Here is a 21,923-nt window from a genome sequence, read left to right as displayed (position 1 = left end):
TAGTAGTGTCCAGTTGCAGCAACAAAAGCTATTAAGTACCCTTTCCAGAAGTTAGTTTTTGTTGCATGTAATTTTCTAGGCTGCAAATAGAAAAAGAGGGGCCCGAGGCAGGATCATGTTTTAACAGGCAAAGCCTCCAACAGGAAGCCTCATTTATGATTTTTACATAAGATGTGCAAGTTAGGTGCAATCTCAAACTCACGATTTTTTTTTTTGTCCTTACTTGTACTAAAAGGGTATTTTTTCAGCATTAATTCCACACTTTAGTCAATATTTCATCAACAGTTGCGTTGCTTGGTGTTGCTTGGCAAGATCCGACTACCTCAACGCTCTGCCAACTGAGTAAAATGGAATCCCCCTTGAAATATGAGCTAGTTAGTTATCATCTAGACTTTTGCAGCTCTCCGCGTGACCGGATTCTAAACTGCTTATTAAGGATCACAAGAATTTAGCACTCAGTGATAGGTGGCTTGGACCTCTCTCAAAAAAACCCAAAAACCCCACATCACCAAACCTACTTTCACATCCCCCGGTGTTCACAGGCTACGGCAGGGGTGGGGTTTCCAAGCTGCGAGCTCAAACTCCCGGCGCGCTGGGCGGGAGCCCGGGGAGGGGGAGCCGGGGAGCCGCAGGCCCCGCACAGCCCCGATCCGGCCCCGCACAGCACCCTTAGGCCAGGCAGGGAAAGCGCGACGAGGCACAGCCGAGCCCAACCTGCCGTGCGAGCCGCACCGCCGCCGGGGAAGCCGCGCTCCACACGCGAGGCGGGAACGCGCTACAGCGCTAAGTTAATTAATTTCCCGGGCGGCCCAAATGGCCGCCCCCTCCCCTCAGCGGCCCCCAGCCCGCCCCCGGCCGCCCGTTCTCGCGAGATCACTCCCACTCCCGGCATCCATTTCGCGGCTGGAGCGAAGGGGGGCGGCTCTGAGGGAAGATGAAGGCAGCGGCCATGTTGGGAGCTTCAGGGTGCTTTTGGTGCGGGGTGTGCTGAGGGAGTCTGCGCAGGGAAAGCCGTCGCTGGGGGATCGGCGCAAGGTCGGGCTCGAAGCGGGAGGAGTAGAGCGCCTACTACGACTGTGAACCGGGCTCGCTTAGTTGCTCGTGCCCGGCTTCAGGAGCGCTCGGCAGGGGAGGAGGGGGGGGGGTGTCCCTGACCGAGGAGCCAGCACCATGAGCGGGGGGACGCCCTACATCGGGAGCAAGATCAGCCTTATCTCCAAGGCCGAGATCCGCTATGAAGGGATCCTGTACACCATCGACACCGAAAACTCCACTGTGGCGCTGGCCAAGGGTAAGGACCTGGCGGAGCAGAGGGCTGGGCCCTGGCGACCCAGCAGCGCCTCGGGGAGGGAGCGGGAGGGGAGCGGGACCGCGGTGCGTGCGGCGGCCTGGGGACCGTCGGGGATCGAGCAAGAACCTGAAAGCGCGGCAGAGTCGTCCCTGGCGTTGTGACGAAGAGGAGGCCCGGGGTGCGAGGGGGAGGCCTACAGCCTGCGAGGGCCCAGCAGCGGCTGCGAGGGGGCTTGGCGGAGCTTTGGGAAGAGCCCGCGCAGTTTCGGCCGGAGGCGCGTCCTCCCGCCATCCTCGCCGACGGGAGCGTCTGCGGCGGGGCTGTGGCGAGCCGCGACGCTTCACGGCAGAGGTGGAAGTGAGCAAGGGGTCGGGAGAGCGACGGCGCTGCGGAGGCCCCTGCTCCCGCCGCGCGGGCTGCTCCCCCGGCTCCGGGCGGGGGTATGGAAAGCTCGGAGCGGCGGCGGAGGGGCCGTCGCGAAGAGGAGCCAGGAACGTTAGTTACCTAGCTAGGGGCTGCTCAGAGGGGTCCTGAATAGAGTAAAAGTATGAAGCCCTTAGCGGTGGAAGTGGTCCGGGGTTAGTGCGTGAAAGGGAGTTGGAGGGGGAGGCTGGAAGGAGGATTTCTTTGCATCGTAAGAATTCCAGACCTACAGGGTACAGGGCCGCGGACGACTGAACTCTTCTGCATCCTGGGGTAGGAGACAGCTCGGGTCTAAAGGGGGTTCTGTGAGTGCTGTGTTATCAGAGGCAGCTGATCGCGAGCTCTTCAGTTCGGAGGTAGCTGTATGGCACTGTGTAAATCAAAATTGGGTACAGACAGTGGTGTGAGAATGTATTGAGCAGAGGAAAATGTGTGGTGTGTATGTATAAGAAAGTTAGGAAGATGCGTTACTGAGAAGAGAGACTGGCGAGTAAAAAAGAGGGTCTTTGAAACTGGGCATCCGAAGGTCTTTGCTGTTTCTTGCGCATGATAATGTACTCTCAACACAAGTGTATTAGCCATGGCAGTGAATGTATAATATTCAGGTAAAAAGTTAAGTCAGAATTTTTAATAACTTCTTTATAATAGCTTCTGCAAAACTCAGTGGTATTTTACTTTACACTTCTTGCCTCTGTAAAGTCTTGCTAAATAATCTAAATGCATATGTAAAAGCAGAGAGTTTATCCCACCGTTAGGTAAAGGGAAAAATTGCCCCTTGTGTAAATTAAGTATTTGGGACTGAGAGTATTCCGAACCTCAGTTCCTGTTTGATACGATAGGTATAGCATTCCAGTATAATGACAATCTGTTACATTTTACATAGTTGGTGTGTATAATAGTCGGTCTGTGGAGTTGATACCGTGCAGCAGCTTGTTTGCTTTCATCTTGCATTGGCCTTTGTGGTGATTCTTGTTTGTGTGTCTTGTCACTTTAAGGTCCTCATCTTACACTCCCCCTCCCCCCCCCCCCGCCCCCCCCCCCACCAATTGCTAGTTAAGAAATAGATCACTTTGTTTTGTAAATTCTTGTATATATGCTTTGAAACACCTTACAGTAGGTTTGGTCCCAGGCTTGCATGGTTCATTTATGGGCCATTTAGCTTTCATGATGTGATTTTTCTTTTTTTTTTTTTTTTTTTTTTACTTATTTCTAAAGTTGCCTTTAGGTTAAACTACTTTGCTGGAATTGCATTATCTCTTTAAAAGGGACAGCTAGTATTTGTTTATATGAGAAAAAGATGAGCACTGTGATTAAAAATAAATGTTGAGAAATTCCAGTTGCATGCTGTGATTGTTAAGGTTTGTACAAAAGCACTTACAAGAATCCCATCCTTGAGGAGCTTGTGATAGTCTTGCCCTAAATTAGACAGATTTAGTGCTGACCAAGCCAATTTTGCATGACTTCTCAAGAGTGGTTAAGTCATGGTATGGGATATCTGCCAAAGTGTATATATTTAAGATAGATCAAACTACAGTTCCAAATCTAATCTACTCTCTTCTCATAGCTCTCATCAGAAATGTAAATCTAAACCATTAAATTTGCTTTAATAAAACTTGGCTGAGTTAGCTGAAGAGTGTGTGTTTTGTAATATAGTGTCATGATTCAGAAGAGAATAAACCAGTATTTCTAGGCCACCTGGAACCAAAAATCTTGAGATTAATCTGGAAGTTGATAACAACTGTATTAGACTGTAAAACAGTTCACTGTGCTTATGAACAAAATGCTCAATTCTGGGAGTATTCAAGTTTCTGAATAAATGATGGCTTGGGTCATGTGAATGTGGTATGATAGCATATATGTAAGGTGACACGTGTGGTTAATTATGGCCAGGTCTGTATGGGAAAGAAGCAGATCTTCCTTCTGAACTCTCTATAGCTGTAAATATGTTGATCAGCCAGTAGTTAGCTCTTCTTCCTGTGGTGAGTCCAGAATTCAAACCAGAACTGTTTACCGTGGATCTCTACCACAAATGTCAAATTTTCTGTCAGAAAGAGACAAAAAAAGCCCCAAAAGATGACTGGATGCCTTTAGTTGCTCTGCTACGTAGCTGGTGTTGTGTGACTGTTACCTGGGTTGAGTGCAGGGTGGCTTATCATTATTCATTTCCCAACTGAAATCACTGAAATTTTGTGACATAAAGTGCAGAAGTAGAGGTGGAATCTGTTCTTGAATAACTACAGATTTGTCAAACAGTAGGACTTCTGTGGGCTAAACTGAAGTCTGAGATTAATCTCATTAAGTTGTACATGTGGAATGCCTTCATTTATCTTAAATCTTCTGGGGTTTTAGACAGAAATAAGATTTTTGGATTGCTAACTTCGAATGTCCTTCTTGTTCATACTTCTCATTCATACTTAATTTTTTAAACATTATTAAATCCAACCAATTTAAGAATAGAGTGTTTGCAAGCCATGATTAGAAGTAAAATATTCTTGCTGTAAAGTGATTGCTGCCCTACCTGGGGCAGTTACAGAATAATCATGACGGATTGTGCTTACTCTTACATGTTGTGGCATTAAAAACTAGATATGGTCTTTCGTGGTAGTAATACATAATGTCTTACTATTTCAAGGCACCGATTTAGAGAGAGAGATTTTTTTAATGTAGGTAAGCTGTGTAAGAACAACCATATTGGGTCAGAAAAGGCTTTGTTCCCTGCCAACAGTAGGGAATCCTTAGGCATGCAAGTATAAGAAACAGAAAATTGTATACTGTCTCTCTGGTATAATGCACCAGTTTTCACTTAACAGCTGGAACATTGAGAGTTGCATTTGGAATCATTGTAATTAATAGATATTAATGAAATAGCTTTCAGTAATTTAAGAAGTAGTTAAACATCCAGCATTTCTGGCATTTTCAACTATCTGTGATAGTGTTTGCCATAGTCTAATGACTATGAAGGGAAATGACATGAAAGAGAAAACTTCCCTTTCTTTTAAACTTTTTTACAGTATTAATTGGGTGAAAGACTCAGAAACATAGGCAGAAGAAAGTTAAATTCTTGTAAAAACTTGAGCATTTCTTACAGTTTGGGGTGGGAGCAGGAAAGGGAAGGGTAAATTTTTTATCAAGTTTTTGTGATGTTATTTTTTAGTCAGTTAAGTGACATGCTCCCTCTGTGTCTTGAGGTTTAGGGCATGTGTGCCAAACCAACCCTGTACATAGCATGTCACAGCAGAAAAATTCTTCTGGTCAAAGCCCACTCCTAGCTACTTCCCTTGTATCTATCTCCCTGTGAACTCACCATCCCTATGAGTAAGGGAATGCAGACTGAATTAATTGTTCTGAAGATAAGAGCCTGCCACAAGCTGGCTCCTTCACATTAATACTTTTCCTGTAATGTGGTGTGCAGGTATCTTAAGCATGTTTAGTGGGAAAGGGTTGTGATGTTTTGCAGAGAGATGGCAATTGAAATGACTTGTTCTTGTAGTGGTGGTCTCATTTTAGTCATCATGCTTCTCATTGATGCCTTAAGAGTGGGGAAAGACTGGTTATGTGTATGTATGTTACATATGAAGTAAGGCTGATAAGATTGTGTCAGTACTGTGTACAGTGACTGAACTACCTATTTGCAATAACTCACATTATATGGGAACAGAGTCCTTTTTTGCTAGTAGAAGATACAGCTTGGGTTCTGATTAACACAGTCTTTTTCTGTGTTAATCAACAGGTAATCATTTCTGTTAACTGATAGGGAAAGTTGCAATTTTTTCCTTGGATGCTATAGTAGCATAATGTAGGAATATGCATTAAAATATAATGTAGTAGTAACATTGAAGTCAGTCAAAATCTGTACACAGATTTATTTGCAGGACAATATGTGAAATTGGTGAAGCTACTTGGGCATAAAGTCACATACATGAATCCTGTTCGGCTCAACAGTGTTAGTTTCTTTCTACTTAATTGTGTGTATTTACACTGACAAAAAATAAGTTTGCTTTTGACATGTGATGGTTGCCTATTTGTTTGCAAGTCCCTAGGCCAGTTTAAATTATTAAAGAAAAAAACCCCCATGAAACAAAACAAAAAAACACACTTAAATTGACAAGGTAAGATAAAATGGATTTACCATAGTCCTGGTAAGTGTTATAAGATTACATTCTGTAGTCCTGGTAAGTGTTATAAGATTACGTTCTCTTTCACATGCTTATTTTCATTTGCTCTCACTCTTCAGTATTTTGCTATCTATGAACCACTGCACCCTGTTCTGAAGGAAGGATGTATAGTCTGAGGAAATACCATGAGAGACAGCTGGATAGAGCTGTAAGACTGCTGCTGCTCCAATACCTTGTGGTTTTGATACTCTGGCAACTTAGTATTTCTGATTACGCAAAACTATGGTAACAGCTATTTCTTTCTAAAATCCTATTGTACTTGCCACCTTTAATACTAGACTTTTTCCTTTAATGAGCTCAGATTATCTTAAATCCTAATCCAAGCTAGGAAAGAAGAAACTGTAAAGATAGCTATCCCTTTGCAAAATATTGAAAGTAACATTCAACTCTTTATGTTATACCACTATCTGAAGGATGTAGTTGGGATAGACACTGCAAAAACATTAAGCAGCCCTTACCCTAAACTGCTTTCTTAGATCACTGCACATGCAGTTCTGGTTCCTTGCTTTAGAAGGAAATTAGACTTGGGGATGGTTTTTCATGTTGCTTTGGGGTTAGAGGGGAAGGTTGAACCCCAAATCAGAGGAGTTTGCTTACTCCTCTCCAGCAGAGCTATCTTCATTGGATGAAATTGTCTTTGTATTTTGCAGGAAGTTGTACTAAAACCAGTTTGCTTTGGAGCAGGCTAGAGGTACAGAAAAAACCCAAACTCTTAGTAGCAACTCTTGATGTGTTTTATTGCAAAACCATTGACAACCTTATCAGTGTCTTGATGTGTTGCATACAGCTGAATCTCTTAAAGATGAATTCTAATTTTTTGTATTGAAAATACTTCTTTTTGATGTTTTTGGAATTTTATGATAGAGAGAAAGACAAATTCTTCTTGATGTACAGTAAAATCCTTTTACCTCTGTTGAGGTGTCATTAGGTGAAAGTTAGGTGGTTCACTTTTTTTTTTGTTTGGTTTAGGATGGAGAAAGGTAATTGTCAGGTGTTAAAACTGTTCCTATATGTGCCATGTGATGTTGGTGTTAATAGTAAAATACTTATCCATGCAGCATAGCTCTTACTTGAGTACTTTCAAAGCAGATTTCTTCCATAGTTCATCAGATTTTTATTTCTATGTAAAGGTGAGATGTGATCCTCAGTTTACTACCCTTTTTTTGTGATGTTGCTACTGCTTAGTTCCTTCACTTTAGCTAGAAAGTAAAATACTTCAGTAACTTACTTGTCACACTCTGGCCGTTTTTGTGCACCTTTGTAGGCAAAGCAGCTACTAGAGCAACTATTTCAGTGTGGGATAGAGAGAACCAATACAAAATCAACGTTGATTTTACTTACCAAGACAGCAGGTCAAATGATGGAATGGAGGGCCAAGTTAATTTATTAGTTATGTAATAAGTAGAGTATAGGATGGCCAGAAAGTGAAGGTGGATCCTCAGTCAAGACAGGGAAGTAGAAAAACCTGATGAATAAAAAGCAACAGTGAGCTACAGTAATGCACATGACCAGTTGATAACATTGTTAAGCTATTGCATATTGCTGTAATTTCTGCAAATTCTTCAGCTTCAGATAGTAGTGAAAGAAGAAAAGACAGATTTATCTTATAACAACGATTGAAATTCACTTAACAGTACATGCCTTTTTACAACGCTTACATTTCATAGTACCATTCAGAGTAGACTTTCAGATGCACAGAAATAGAAAAGTTGATTAAATTCAGTTCAGTAGATGATATAAGAATGAACAAAATAATTGTAACCACTTAATGTTATTTTTCATTGTAGTGTGGAGTTGATCCCTTTACTCCTGAGTTATGCTTCTCAGAAAGATTTGTAATACTTGACTCTTAAGCTCTGTTTATGCGATACTAGGAGAAGCAACAGTGATGGAAGATGGTTGGTGCAGCATGAGAAATGACTCAGTATCACCTTATACAGCTCTACAGGAAACTGATTTTCTTGACTAATGGTTTTATGGCTGCAAATAAGTGCCTAATGATGTCTCCAAATTGTTGATGCATCTGAAAATGGAGAGAAAACTAATTCTGGTAAATTAAAGCAAAATATGGATGTTTTCTCAGCATAACCTGTAGTACCTTACAAACCTCTCAAAAGGCTAGAGCAGAGACAGTCGGGGGGGATTGTTAAAGCTGCTGCAAGTTGATGTTCAGTAGAATGTGATTGCCATGGGTTTTGGGTTTTTTTTTCTTCTCTGGTTTCAATTTGTTGTTTAGTTTTTGCTTAGAAAACTCTAGCTTGTGGAGACCTCTCTTCAGGTTTTGTTTGTTTCACTTTATATTCACATAGGGTTGGCAGTCTTAAGGTGAGGAAAAGTCTTTCAGAGGGTAGTGAAAGTAAAGTGATGCTATCCAGTGGTAGTGATATGTAGTGCAAATGGAAAAGCATGATGAGCTTCATCACTATGCAATCTGAAAACTGTTGGAATTCAGCTAAGTACATACAAATAAATTTAATGTCTTGGTATGCTGCACACTATGCAGGCCTACTTAGGAAGATAGTTATGCCCAGTGAGTTTACTTAATTTGACAGAGATCATATGAACCTTACACCAGCAAGAAGAATGCATTTTGCTTAGTGAAAATTGTATATACGTACCACAGAATTCCTAATTTTTATTTAAATCTTGACTCAGACCTTGAATCTATTGAGAAATACTTTGTTTTCGGTAATTTTTAATATTCTAGTTCCTAGTAGTATTAGCTTTTCTTTTGCCTGATTTGCATGTGCAGAATATGAAGTATGTAAACTCATGTAGTCCTTGATTCACAGGACTGACTGACCAGCTTTTGTTGGTTTTCCTCTTGCTATAATGTCCTAAAAGTGTTAACTCAGCAAAAAACTGCTTTGCTGCTTCCCCTTATCCTCACAAAACAGTCAAAATATTCAACATGTGAGTGATGGCGTAAGTGATGTCTCAGTAAGGAACAGAAGAGGTGTCTTTCTACTTGATTTTTTTTAACTGAAATTTGTAAGATCAAATTACTTGTTTATGTCTGAGCAGTTGATAATGGCAAAGAATATGCTGCCTATCTAATAAGTTTTTTTGCTCAACAAAATTTTATTCTTTTTATTTAAAGCTGCTGGTCTCTGCAGTATATTTGAAACCTTTTTGTTGAATGTGGGATGTGTTTATTTTTTTTCTTCCTTCCCAATTTTGCAGTTCGCTCCTTCGGTACAGAAGATAGACCAACTGATAGACCTATACCACCTCGTGATGAAGTCTTTGAGTATATTATATTCCGTGGCAGTGACATTAAAGACCTAACTGTCTGTGAGCCACCAAAGCCTCAGTGTTCTTTGCCACAGGACCCTGCTATTGTTCAGGTAAGTCAAAACATATTTTTAGATGTTTGTTGCTGAAGAGATAACCTGGTAGCTTTAAGTGCTCTCTAGCTGAGTGTTTAAAAATTGAAATGTTTGTTGCTGTAAAGTTCACAACCCAATGTAAAGAACTCTGGAAAGATTTTCCTCTTTTGAATCATGTCTTTAACTGTGAAAATCAAGACTGAAATCTGACTCTAGCACAATGCACTGAATGCCAAAGCTGCCAGTTTTTCAAAAACAACTAATGACTTTTGGTAAACCTTGCTGCCTTGTTTGAAAGGTATTTGGCTTAGGAGGACATGTATGCAAGACTACTTGGAGAGATCAGACTTGGTATAAGTCAAATGGAGTAGATGCTGAAACCTCTCCAAATAATTAGTGATTTTTTTCATTTGTTTGTTTTTGTTTTCTTTTGGATTTTAATGTTCAACTCTTTTTTTGGCTGACTATGACTTTAAAAGTGTTTCATCTAGCTATGTGTTTTTAAAAAGGCTTCATACTAAAGGGCAGTTATTTGAAATGGGAATACTTGGTTGCTGAAGGGAAAGCAAATTACAGCTAGAAGCCTTCAGGGTTAATTAACCTGTTATTTTGTAGTAAATGGGCTGACAGTGGTAGTTATTTTTGATCTCTGAAATTTGTTGGCTTGTTGATTTGTGCTTGTGGGGTGTCTTAAAATCATCCCTGAGAGCAAGATGGAAGTTCTAGGTTCAAATGGAATTTGATAATTCCATGGAAGTGTTTAAGTTTCTAATGTTTAAGTATTCCATAAGATAAAATTCTTGATACTTCCTTATAAAGTACCCTTGCAATCCTCTAGGGTCTTTTGCTAAATTTGGTGCAACTCCTTCTGTCAATGGTAGTTGAGAGCTGTGAAATTGCATTACTGCTAACTCCAATAATAGTAATAACCCCACTCTCCTCCGTTATGTTTGGGTCTTTCATTGTTTGTGTGGTTTTTGAATTTTCAGGGAAAAAGATAAATTTTCCAAGTTTGCTAACAAAAGCTTATACATGTGTTTGACAAAAGAATCCGGTATGTGAGGTTCTAGGGAAAAGATTGTAAAATTTTATGGTACTGTTTTCACAAGTTTGTGATATCAGAAGGGTAAAAGTGCTTTCTAAACTGTACACGTACCTGTAAAAATATTTTCTGCTAACTGATTTGAGTTTTTGTGCAGAGTAATGTGTGTAATTCGTTGGTTTTGTGCTGTCTTTGCTTCTGTGTTAAAGCTGCTAAATTCTTGATACTGAAAGAAGCAACTTTCTGAATGTTAAGGTCTTGCATACATATTAGCCACGGTGGTGGTGTTAGGGTAAATTTAACAAATAGTTTTAGAGTTTCTGCATTTCTTGCCTTGCAGAACTATTTCCTACTTTTTGTGTAAATATTAATTTCTGCAAGTGTGTTTTGTCTTTAGTCTTCACTAGGATCTTCGACTACATCTTCATTCCAGTCTGTGGGGTCCTATGGTCCTTTTGGCAGAATGCCTGCATACAGTCAGTTTAGTCCAAGCCCGCTGGTGGGGCAGCAGTTTGGCGCTGTTGGAGTTGGTATGTTCATTTTTATTATTTGCTGTTTTCCTATAAGTGAAGTTGCATGTGTGTGCATAGACAGTAGTCGAGGCTTATATTCCATCAACATCTTATCCTAAGGGCAGATCTAGAGTCTTCAGTCTGTATAAGTTCCACAGTTTAGCTCAAAAGTAGAGTTTTTCATAGTCTTTGCAGCTCAAATCAAAGCAATTGTGATTGAGAACTAAATACCCTGTCTCAGAGGGACAAGGGGGGGAAAGGTTCCTGTATTCGTTAATTCATTCTATTTCATATATAATCATTATATTAATCATATATTCATTATATTTCACAAGTGGTAGAGGCAGCTCCTCCACAAAAGCCCCATAGCTGTGCTGTCGACATCTGGTATCCCAGGTTGACCAAGTGGTGTGTGCCTTAACCAAGGGTTTGGATCGTTCAGCAATCCGTGTGCCAGCACAGTTCTCTAGCTGTTCCTGAGGTGTTAGCGTGGCACAGAGTACATGCTTTAAGTATTTGTGAGCTGCATGGGTTAGTTGCTCCTTTATACTGCAGATGCTCTCTGAGACTCACCAACCAACTTTCACTTCTCCCTTAGAGTTTTTTATTTCGCCTTTTAGTTTTTCACATAGGAACTTAAATTCTTGTAACTGTTACGGCAACTGGTACTAAAAATGTTAGCCATGTAAAAGGAGGGCTGTAGAATTGGCCATAACTTGATATCAGTTAATAAGATGTGACAGTCATATTTTTGTTTAGAAGATGTTAAGTGGAAGGACATACCAATAACATTTGTTTATTACTCAGTGAGATGCTGTCATGACTATGTTATGTTAATACTTGTGATACTAAAGTTAGCAGTGCTCTTCTATTTTTTTTAATTTTTTTTTTAGATAAAAAGCATCAAGATATTACTGTCTTACAAATTCACTACAAATACATACATTACATAAAACTGGAAGTGCATGGGAAGGTCAAACTCATGTGTGTCCTAGAATAACTGGTTAATATGGCTTCACTAATCATTTAGTGCTATTTAAAAAAAAAAATACAGAAAAAAGTCTAAACCAGGTTTTACAACTATATTATTTCTTTCAAAGCAGGAGGTTCTTTAACATCTTTTGGAACAGACTCTTCAGCCAGTACTAGCATGTCCCAAAGCACTGCAGTTGGTTCTGCATTTACAACAGATGCAAGATCACTAAAACCACAGATGTCTCAAGGTAAATCTTTTAGAATAGCTCTTTGATCTTTTTTGACCAATCGTGCCTGTGTGACTTAGATGGTTGCCAGAAATGCTAACCAAACAGCTAAATTCTGTCATGAAAACACTTGGTATTAAAACCAGAAAGCACTGAGAGTCTTTGTACTTGCTCTTTAAATGTGTTTTCTTACATCTTGGTGTGCTGCATAGGTAACTGTTAGCAACATATTTGTTGTTACCCTTAAAGCATCTATATCGAGGAATAGGACTTATTTCAGTTTAATAAAGTTAGCAAATAGGTGTATATGGGAATTCACTATCTAGTTTTATTGATAGCATGACAAAACTAAAGATACTTCATGCTGATTTGAATTGTGAAGTCCTTCAGCCTACTATTTTAAATCTTTATTCCTAATGGTATTTTTTTGTTTATGCATATTTACACAAAAAATATTAACAGCAGACCTGATTGCCTGTAGAGATAGTGACAGGACAGTTAAGTCAGGTTAATAGTAATAGAAACTGTATGGGTAGTTTGTATAACATTGGAAAAAGAAAGTAGAAGCAAAAAGGAAATTCTTGATGCTTTTTCAGTGGCAAAGAAAAAAGAAACTAAACATTGAGCATCTTCACCCTCACTTTTCATGCAAATGTGTTAAGATTGCTCTTCAAAATCCAAAAGACGTTATTTCCTGCTCTTCCACTCTTCACTGCTGCAAGTAAAAGTGTGTGCTAGGATATATTCCTAATGCTATTTTTAAGGTTATGCAGTTGTGTTAAAAGGCAAAACACTTACAGCAAACTTTTTTTTCTTAAAATCTAGTCGAGATTTGTATACCAGTTAGGACTTCTGTCTAGGATTAGTTGAGTGGATTACCAAATATAGGTTCTACTTTGTTGCATTAATTGAAGGGGAAAAAGTATTCTGAGCATTTACTGTTTCTCTGTTGAAAGAGTAGCTTGGTTTTCTGTAGGTGAAATTAAAACCTGTATGATTCTTGGGTTAATTTATGACATACTCTCCGGATGAACATATATTCTGCCACAAAATTTCCTGTGGGGCACCAACAAGCTTTTGCTGTGTGTGTGTGTTTGCTTTTAAAAATATTTGTCATCTTTGTAGTTTTTAAGTGTGGTATGGTTGGGTTTGGGGTTTTTTTTTTTTGTGGTGTGTGTGTTTGTTTTCTTTTTTTCTTTTTTTTTTCTTTTTTCTTTTTTTTTTTTTTTCCTTTTGGTTAGTTTTTTTATGGAATATGACATTATTCTTTTCTTTTACTTACTGGGACTTGAGTCTTACTCTAATTTCTTAGTAGATTTACCTACATGGTGTCATAAACTTGTCTGGCCAGATCAAATGTCTCTGTTCTAAACACACGTCTGGCTCCAGTCACTCATGCTGCAAATTGAAATGTATGAACAGCACTTTGTGGGGAAGCTTTCATTGCTCCATCTGCATTATGCCTGGCACTAGCCATCACTGTTAGTTTATTTTGTGGTGATCATACAAGAGAGTGCACTAGATGAAATGAAATTTCAGTATTGTAACTGTATCTCTGCCTTTGGGAGCAGTCACTTTCCACTTGGCTTTCCAGGGAGGCAGAAAGAGTATTTTCACCTCCAGTCAATCAAAAAATTTCATTCCACAGCTAAATGCACATCACGGATGTGTTGGTAGGGATTAATTGTCCTACCCATTTTTTTCTTTTAGACTAGGGGAAGGGGAATTGCTAAATATCCTTCATTCTGGATTAGTGGATCTGAGGGTGCAGAAATATTTATTTCTTCTTTGGACACAGCTGTCTTGACTGGTAAGGCAGATACACCTGTCAGTCTAGATTGGTTCAGACGAGTAACTCAAAGTTGTAGGTGAGAAATAACTCTTTGGGTTTCGGTTTTGTTTTGTCTTTTTCCCAGGTCGTTCAAGCCCTCAGATAGATCATTTGAGAAGGAGCCCCACCATGGAACAAGCAGTACAAACAGCTTCAGCCCACTTGGCTACTCCAGCACCAGTTGGGAGGAGGAGTCCTGTACCAGCCAGACCTTTGGTGTCTGCTAGCCAAAAATCGTTAGAGAATCAAGAGCACAGACGAGGTAGCTTTTGGATAATTGTCGTGCAGTTTATTTTCTTCCATACACGTATGAAATGCTCTTTTTAAGGGTAATGTGTAGGAATTTTCCTGCTGTCCACTACTGATAGACTGGCCAGCGGAGACCTGGAATATATATATTTCTTTTTAAACTCAAGCATATATTCTGAATTTTTCTTTTTGAGTTAAACTTGTGGTTTACTTTTATAGGTTTGGATTTTTTTGAAATTGGAACTATATAACTATATACAAAAGTATGATCAAAAATACCTAATTGGATAAACAAATAACTTTTTTATTTCCAACTTTAGCTGAAGCACACAAGGTTTCAAGATCAGAAAATGAACTCAGAAATGAAAACAAACGACAAATTGGTAAATCTTGTTTTGAGAAATAGTTATCATTGTTTCCAGACTTCATTAAGTTTTTTTAAAGTCTGCTAAAATACAGCATTGTATATAGTTTGCAAAGTGCTAGGACTTTGTTTGGAACATCCAGAAATCTTGCAGTTCAGATTACAGTAATAAAGACTTTATGTATTTAGAATGCTTTCACATAATTGTTTTTAGTGGGTAACAGTAACTTTGTATCGGGCCAGAATAATACAAGGACAGAAAGTCAACATTAAAGAGAAAAGTCTTTTCTGGTTGCTCTATTTTAAGCAATTTGAATAAAAATGCAAAACGAAGCAGTATTCATAGATTTATAAACACAATAGCATGAAATAAATACCTGTTACCTTTCTACGAAAATACTTCACTGAAAAACTACTAACATTATAACTCTTCTTCCAAAAACTTTTAATGACTTCTAGAAAATTTTTTTAGTACACAAGTTTAGTACTATGCTTTCTGTGTCACTGTTGTAATTATTGTAAGTGAATTTACAAATTGTAAGCTGCCCCAATAGGACTTTTAACAACAGAAATGCAGGAAGAGGATGCATGAAATCCCAACCTGTTATCCCAGGAACTAAAAAACGAAACAAAGCAAAAAAATCACCCAAAAAACCAACAACCACCACCCTCAAAGAAAAACCAATCCACAAAACAAAACGAAACAGAATTTCCCTCTTTTCAGTTCCAGGTGGACCGTCAGCACGGAGAGGCCGTGGAGGTCACAGAGGGGGCCGAGGAAGATTTGGTATTAGGAGGGATGGTCCAATGAAGTTTGAGAAGGACTTTGACTTTGAAAGTGCAAATGCACAATTCAACAAGGAGGAAATTGATAGAGAATTTCATAATAAACTTAAACTAAAAGGTAAACCATTTTTGCTCTAGATTTGAGCATGGAAAAAATGTGTCTTGCTGTTTTAGTCCTACCTTGGAGAACAACTTTTAAAAAGCATATCCTACTAAGTCTTGTTTGCAGTCATTTAAAAGAAAAAACTAAAAAAATCCATGAAGTAGTAAACTGGGATCATCTATTTAGTTAAATATTTGGGTCAATATTTGAGTTTTGAAGGAATTTTAACTAGCAAATATCATATGTCATGTTCTTACAAGTCTGTTGGTTTAAAATGCAGATTACTTGAGTGGAAGTCCCAGTAGTGTGAGTTTACTTTTAAAAGATGCAATAAAAGAAAACCCTTATTTTATGTTTTCAATTATTAATAGACCAAAAGCAATCACAAAAACATGAGTTTGGGATCAGAACTTTGCTGGAGGATGCATGAGAGTTTCAATTTAGGAAAGTTTCTAGCATTTCTTTGCTTTTGCCCTTTTCCAAAGGAACACAGGAGTAGTTCAAATCCATACTGACAGCACTTTACTTTTGTTTTCTAGCAGGCTTCTGTTTTAATTACCTCATTCTCTTGTGACCAGCCACCTGTTCGTTACACTGCTGCCACTGTTTTTGGACAAAATTGTTACAGGTTAAAATAGGGAGTTCCCTGTTTCAGTAAATGATTGGCTAAAAGCTGGGAAACAAAAGGTAGGAATAAATGGTCAGATTTCAGTGTAGAGAAAAACCACCAGTCGAGTCCCATAGGATTTGTTCTTTGGTGCTTGCCTCTTTTTCTGGATCATTTTTAAATGAGTTGACAGTTTGCTGTTGATACTGATTTTTTTCAGAATAGTAAAGAGGAAAGGGAAAGCTAACCATAAGGAGCTATAGAAATATTTTATGAGACAGTGGTAATCTTTGTGTGTGTGTGTGTGTGTGTGTGTATGTTGTGGAAAGGTTGAGCTGGTTATCTGAAGTTTATGCACAGCATCATGAGATTTAAGTTGTAAGCATTTAGGAATGAGACTTTAAGACTGTAATAGCTAGTTCTGTTGAACCATCAGCTGCTTTTTCAGTAGCAGTCAAAACAGTAATTTCAACTTCAGGCATTATTAGGAAAGAAGTATATCATAAAGTCAGTTCATGGCATAATATCTTGAATGCTGGCCTTCTGTCTCAAAGGAGATAACAGCAAAGCCAAAAGACAAAGGAGAAGGGCAACAGGGATGAGCAAAAACATGGAATGGCTTCTATGAGGAATGACTGAAGTTTTTAAGTCTGGAAAGGAGGTAGGTAGGAGGTTAGAAAATAGACGGCTATCAAATTTGTTCTACCACAGGGTTTTTTTCTTAATTAAACCCACAGGGAATATAGAGGATATCAAACCTCCAGACAGCAGCAGCAAAACATCCTAATTTATGTGTCAAATTATTTGACTTCCACGTTAAATTTTGGAGAAGTTTTTGTATTTTTTGAGCATTCAGTATAGTTTGTGTGTGTCTGTCTGGGAATAAGTTAACAATGATGGTTTTGTTTAGTATGATGGTCTGAAAGGCTTCTGTTTACTTTTATTTTCCAGAAGATAAACTTGAGAAACCAGAGAAGCCTGTAAATGGAGAAGACAAAGGTGACTCAGGTGTTGATACCCAAAATAGCGAAGGGAATGCAGATGAGGAAGATCCACTTGGCCCCAACTGCTACTATGACAAAACCAAATCCTTCTTTGATAACATCTCCTGTGATGACAATCGGTATGGCCTGCAAGGGGAAGCTTGTTAGCCTACTTAATGCATGTTTATGTTATAAAGTAGTGTCAACACTACTCATTGCAGTCAACTCTGAATCGAAAGTGAATAAAGCTTATTTCCACATGCAGTGGGCAAAAATAAAACAGGAATGTGAAGCACAAAATTTCTTTGTGGGCAAGTGCAGTACATTAATAGGAAGACATTTTTAAATGTTGTTTTAGAGCCATGCTTCTAGAACTTTGTGTACGTACTCTAGAACCTCCTTTCCAGATTTACTGGAGTGGGGGTTTTTTGTTTTGTTTTGCTACTAAATTACCACTTTAGTGAAATCAATTATGACTGTGCTTTGGTAATGGTTTCTAAGCAGATTACGTAACAGTAGTGGTGTTTGAATGGGAAGACAGCATGTCAGGAAAACTAAAGCTTATCTTTTGCTGTTGCCTTTTTATAAGAGAAGATGATGTGGATTGCTGACCTATTTTGAATTAATTCAGTGGAGGGATTGTTTTGTTGTACTGACAGCTAGATAAAATAACATCTGTAACTGCAAACTCTTACTTTCTGTTTCTTGTTTTAAGTTGCAGGCAGTGTTTATTTATTTTATTATATGATGGTGTGCAGAGGATACAGACTGTGTACTTTCTGTATGGGAAAGTTACGGCATTATTAATGTATAATTAATGATACTGTAGCACATCCCTTTTTGTTGAGTTAAATGAATTGTGGCAGACATCTAGATTCTTGCAGAAAGGGATAATGTGGAGATTTACAGTGTGACTAATGTATCATTTTTCATTTTGTGGGCTTTCTGGCTATTCTAAGCCAGGCAGTCTTCCTTCTGAAGTGTGTTTTAAAACAATTCTTGTTCCTTTTGTGTGGCAGAGAACGGCGACCCACTTGGGCTGAGGAAAGAAGATTAAATGCAGAGACCTTTGGAATACCACTGCGTCCCAATCGTGGCCGTGGAGGGTACAGAGGCAGAGGGGGGATTGGCTTCCGAGGTGGAAGAGGAAGAGGAGGTGGAAGAGGTGGCTTCACTGCCCCCCGAGGATTTCGTGGTGGATTCAGAGGAGGTCGTGGAGGCAGGGAGTTTGCTGACTTTGAATATAGGGTAAAATACGTTTAATGTTACTATGACCTGATCCACTGTTCTTGGAAACTAGTGGTAAAAAAACTCCAGCTTTTAGATTTGATGTTGAACTAGAATTTCTTGAATAGTATTTTGCAGGTACTCTGAGCTGCTTAACTGAAAGTCCATTAATGCTGAAATTTTAGCTATAGCATCATTTGACTATTGACAGCAACCAAAACTAAAAGCTATCTTTCTTCATATGCCCTAAATATTTGTTCTATAGCTGGAATGGGGGGGGGGGTAGAAGTAAAAGCATTTTTCTAAGCAATATTTTAAAATTTAAAGATTAAGAGGGAGTAATTTAATTTGCTTCTACTATGCAACAAACTTTTTTGAATTCTTTGTGAATGAGTTGGCACAAAGCCTATAGACTTCTAAGATCCTATATAACCCCTAAAATAAAGTAATTGAAGTTACTGAAGTATAGTGATGACCCTTTGCAAAAAGGAAGATAAAAAAATATTTGAGTTTTGTAAGGTCCTGTTACAAACCTTTTTTTTTTCTTTTTTTTTCTTTTTTTCTCTCTTTTTAATTATAACTTTACATACTTATATCCAATAGCTGTTGGGAAAGCTAAGGCAGGATTGGCTTTTTTCAGCAAGTCATTCAGTAAAAAGGAACTGTGGGAGATAGGGCATGAAAGCGTCAAAAGAAAACACCCTTGTCCTTCCCATAGAGGAAGTGTTTTTAAAAGATTAAATTAAGTACTGCTACTTTAGTTAAATATGAATGAAGTTTAAAGTTCCTTTAAGCATTATGCACAAGCCACCATGTAAGTCTGCTAACTGAAGTAACCTGATGTACAATCATGCTTTCATAATCACGCAAGCATAGAAATAGTAATGTGTCCCGTAAGACCTATGATGGCTAAAAAGCAGAATCTTGCTTTATGGTATAGTTACGCAACTTGTTGCTTTTGCAACACTATTAAGACACCCATTTCTCTGTTTCCTGTTGAAGATCTTAACCCTTCTTCCTACCAGCCATTCAGAGGAAGGACAAAGTTGTCAGCCCCAGCTGTTAAAGTGATGTATTCTGTGCTAGTGCTATCTTAGGTGCAGAGCTCAGTTGCTTGCAAAACCAAAACCTTTTAATAATTTCAGTGCAAGCCATTTTTCTTGGCATTAAGTGTATTTGACATGAACGTTAGCTTAAGGAGCAGAAATAATACTGGCGTACTGTTTAGAATCAGTAACAAATACAATTAACCAGATTGGTGCAAGTAAATACAGGCTTTTACAATTCTGACTGGGACAGAAGAACTTTTTTGGTAGTTTACTGCATGAGCGGTTAGAGTTTTTCAACACAAAATCTTCGTTATCTGTTTGAAGACTTAAATATTTTTAATTTTTAAAAAAGAAGGGGGGGTACCCTTTTCTCATCACAGAAGACTTCTGACTGTCTCTCAGTTATTCCTTCATTAGTTTGCAAGAATTAGTCCTGTGATTTAAAGACATTTTTGGTAGCTGAGCATGAATTGCAATAAGGGGTTGAAGGTCAAAGATGTGAATTTCTGAATGAAAGAATTTCACAGCCTTCCAGATAAGTAGGAGGTGGTGTAAAGACGGAGGATTTGTGCCACGCATCTAGTCAAAGTGACGAGCTGCCTCAGCGTGTGCCAGACCGAGGGTGTTTTGACCAGATGCTATAACCTGATGACACAGGGAGGTCTCCTTTCTGATTGCAGAAGATGGGAAGTAGCTATCACAGCGCATCTTCTCCCAGTGCTGTTGCCCAGATTAATTTGTGATTTTTGTTTTGCAAAATCAATTTTAACGTTCTACTGTTGTTCCCTCTAGAAAGACAACAAAGTTGCTGCATAGTCTACAAGAAAGCTGAAACCGGGTGAACGTCTAGATCTTCTTGATCCAGAGAATTAGTTTCAATCTCTGCAAAGAATGAAGTTAATTTGCTGTATACTTGTCACCAGCACTGGGATTTAACTATTTAATTTCAAAGGGGTGTAATGCAGTTACTTTTGAAAAATGGCCATCTTTGAAAACAGTGAGCATTAAATATATTTGAGACAGAAGGATAAGTAATTTCTTATGTATAGTTAATTATAAAGCAGTACTTCGATGGAGTTTAAGTATTTTTTCATCACTGAAAGGATTTTTCTTATTACTAGACTGTATTTGATAATTGCTTCAAGTTGTAAGGACAATTGTATGCAGAAGGCCGTCGATACTGTGAGTGTTTTGATCCACTGAAGGTTGTTTTTTGGAAATCCTGTAATATCCCTTTTGAGATAGTTGTACTTTTATCAACTAGGGTGCTGGACAGTAGGAAACTTGCTTTGTCAGTCAAATATGTACACACAGTAAATACTGTTTCTTAGGCAAAGGAAACTTTTTATATAGTTGTAAAATTCCATTATATCCCATTGCCAAAGAAACATTACGAACTTTGTATAGCTGTATAAAAAGCAACTAATTTTTTAAAGAATAAACATTTTTAAGTCGGCAAACATACTGTGTTATTGCAAAAGTTGATATGCTGAAGAACACTGAATTAGTTGGGTTTTTTTTCTTTAGCAGCTTTTGAGGCTTACACGTTTGATTTTTATATTTGGACTATAATGAAGATTTGAAAACATTCTTCCATTACATGGAACTGGATACACTCTTCACTTCTCCTGCAGGAATTTGATTTTTGTAGTTTCTGGCATATCACAGGATTTGACCAAATTAAGGAGGTATTTTCAAATAAGGAGAAAAGAAATTTTCATATGTCAAAATTTGCAATTAATTTTACTTAGTGATAAATATTAACTTTTTTTAATAATGGACCGGGCACATGAGTTTTGTGATTCTCCTGGAATGCCTGGGACAAAATTACGTCTCCATTTGTCAATTCTTGAAATGTTAACTTTGTTGTAATACCTGTAGACATAAGCAATTTAAAGAATTCTTAGTGTTTGAAGTTGTTTGCATTTTGATAGACCATAGCTTGGAGACATTAAGGCTCTGGTTCTAAGACCGCGAAGTCACAAATGACATAGTATGGACTTTTTTTGCCAATTCTGAATGACTAGTTACAACTTTTTGATATGCTGAAATAGGAACCTGGTCATTTGTGTCTGGATATGTATATGAAGGCCACAGGAAAAAAGGGATCCAAAGATTAAAACATTTTGATCTAATTTGCTGATTTTTTTTTTTTTTTTTTTTTTTTACACTTTATCTTCAAAATGTTCAGTGGTGATAAAGATGTGGAAAACTGCACTGTTGGAAAATTGGAATATTTAAAAGTGGTTGATAGAATCTTAATTTTATAACTTTTGTATAGCACTACAAGGAAGTATTTTGTAATTGGTTTCCTTATTAAGGTCAAGTATTTGGCAACCGTAGAAGTTAGATAATATTGTTTAGTAATGTTTTTTGCATGTTAACAACAATGCCTTTCGGGATCCACAAATCATGGTTCTGAACACCCACCCGCTGCGGTTTTTGGCCACAGAGGCAAGTGCTGTCCTGTTGCAATAACGATGTATGCTCGACGAGGTGTCCCAGGCTTATTTAAACGCGATGAATTGTACATACCCGGGACGGGCGCTGCCGGGGGGTGAGCTGCGGTCCTCGCCCCGGGGGCCGGGAGGGCAGGCGGGGCGGCGTGCCGTCGCTGTACCGTGCTCCGCGGAAGTGAGGGTTTCTCTTTTTTTTTTTATTTTAAACCAGAATAAACTGTTCAATAAAACCGCTCTCTCGGAGGTTATTTCGGAGGTGCTGCTCGGGGCGGGGGGGGGTCGGCGGTGCGG

At 38.7% G+C, this 21,923-nt stretch overlaps 1 protein-coding gene across 4 annotated transcripts; it reads left to right on the top strand.

Moving 5' to 3' along the window:
- The first annotated feature begins 885 nt into the window (after window positions 1-885).
- On the top strand, window positions 886-21,665 carry LSM14A (LSM14A mRNA processing body assembly factor). 4 transcript variants are annotated; one of them, XM_030025266.2, is made up of 10 exons: window positions 887-1,291; window positions 9,073-9,236; window positions 10,658-10,790; window positions 11,876-11,995; window positions 13,891-14,067; window positions 14,375-14,437; window positions 15,143-15,322; window positions 16,866-17,037; window positions 17,917-18,145; window positions 19,966-21,665. In XM_030025266.2, exons 1-10 carry the CDS (start codon window positions 1,171-1,173, stop codon window positions 19,987-19,989), a joined length of 1,383 nt encoding a protein of 460 aa, XP_029881126.1. In that variant the 5' UTR covers window positions 887-1,170; the 3' UTR covers window positions 19,990-21,665. The 4 variants fall into 4 exon arrangements, with proteins under 4 accessions (XP_029881128.1, XP_029881127.1, XP_029881126.1 ...); XM_030025265.2 differs by having other exon boundaries at window positions 11,873-11,995; XM_030025268.2 differs by lacking the exon at window positions 14,375-14,437 and having other exon boundaries at window positions 886-1,291.
- Window positions 21,666-21,923: the final 258 nt, after the last annotated feature.

This window comes from Aquila chrysaetos, chromosome 9, assembly GCF_900496995.4.
Source record: "Aquila chrysaetos chrysaetos chromosome 9, bAquChr1.4, whole genome shotgun sequence".
Taxonomy (NCBI): domain Eukaryota; kingdom Metazoa; phylum Chordata; class Aves; order Accipitriformes; family Accipitridae; genus Aquila; species Aquila chrysaetos.
The sequence above is the reverse complement of the archived record's forward strand: the minus strand, read 5'-3'. Positions and strand labels throughout refer to the sequence as shown.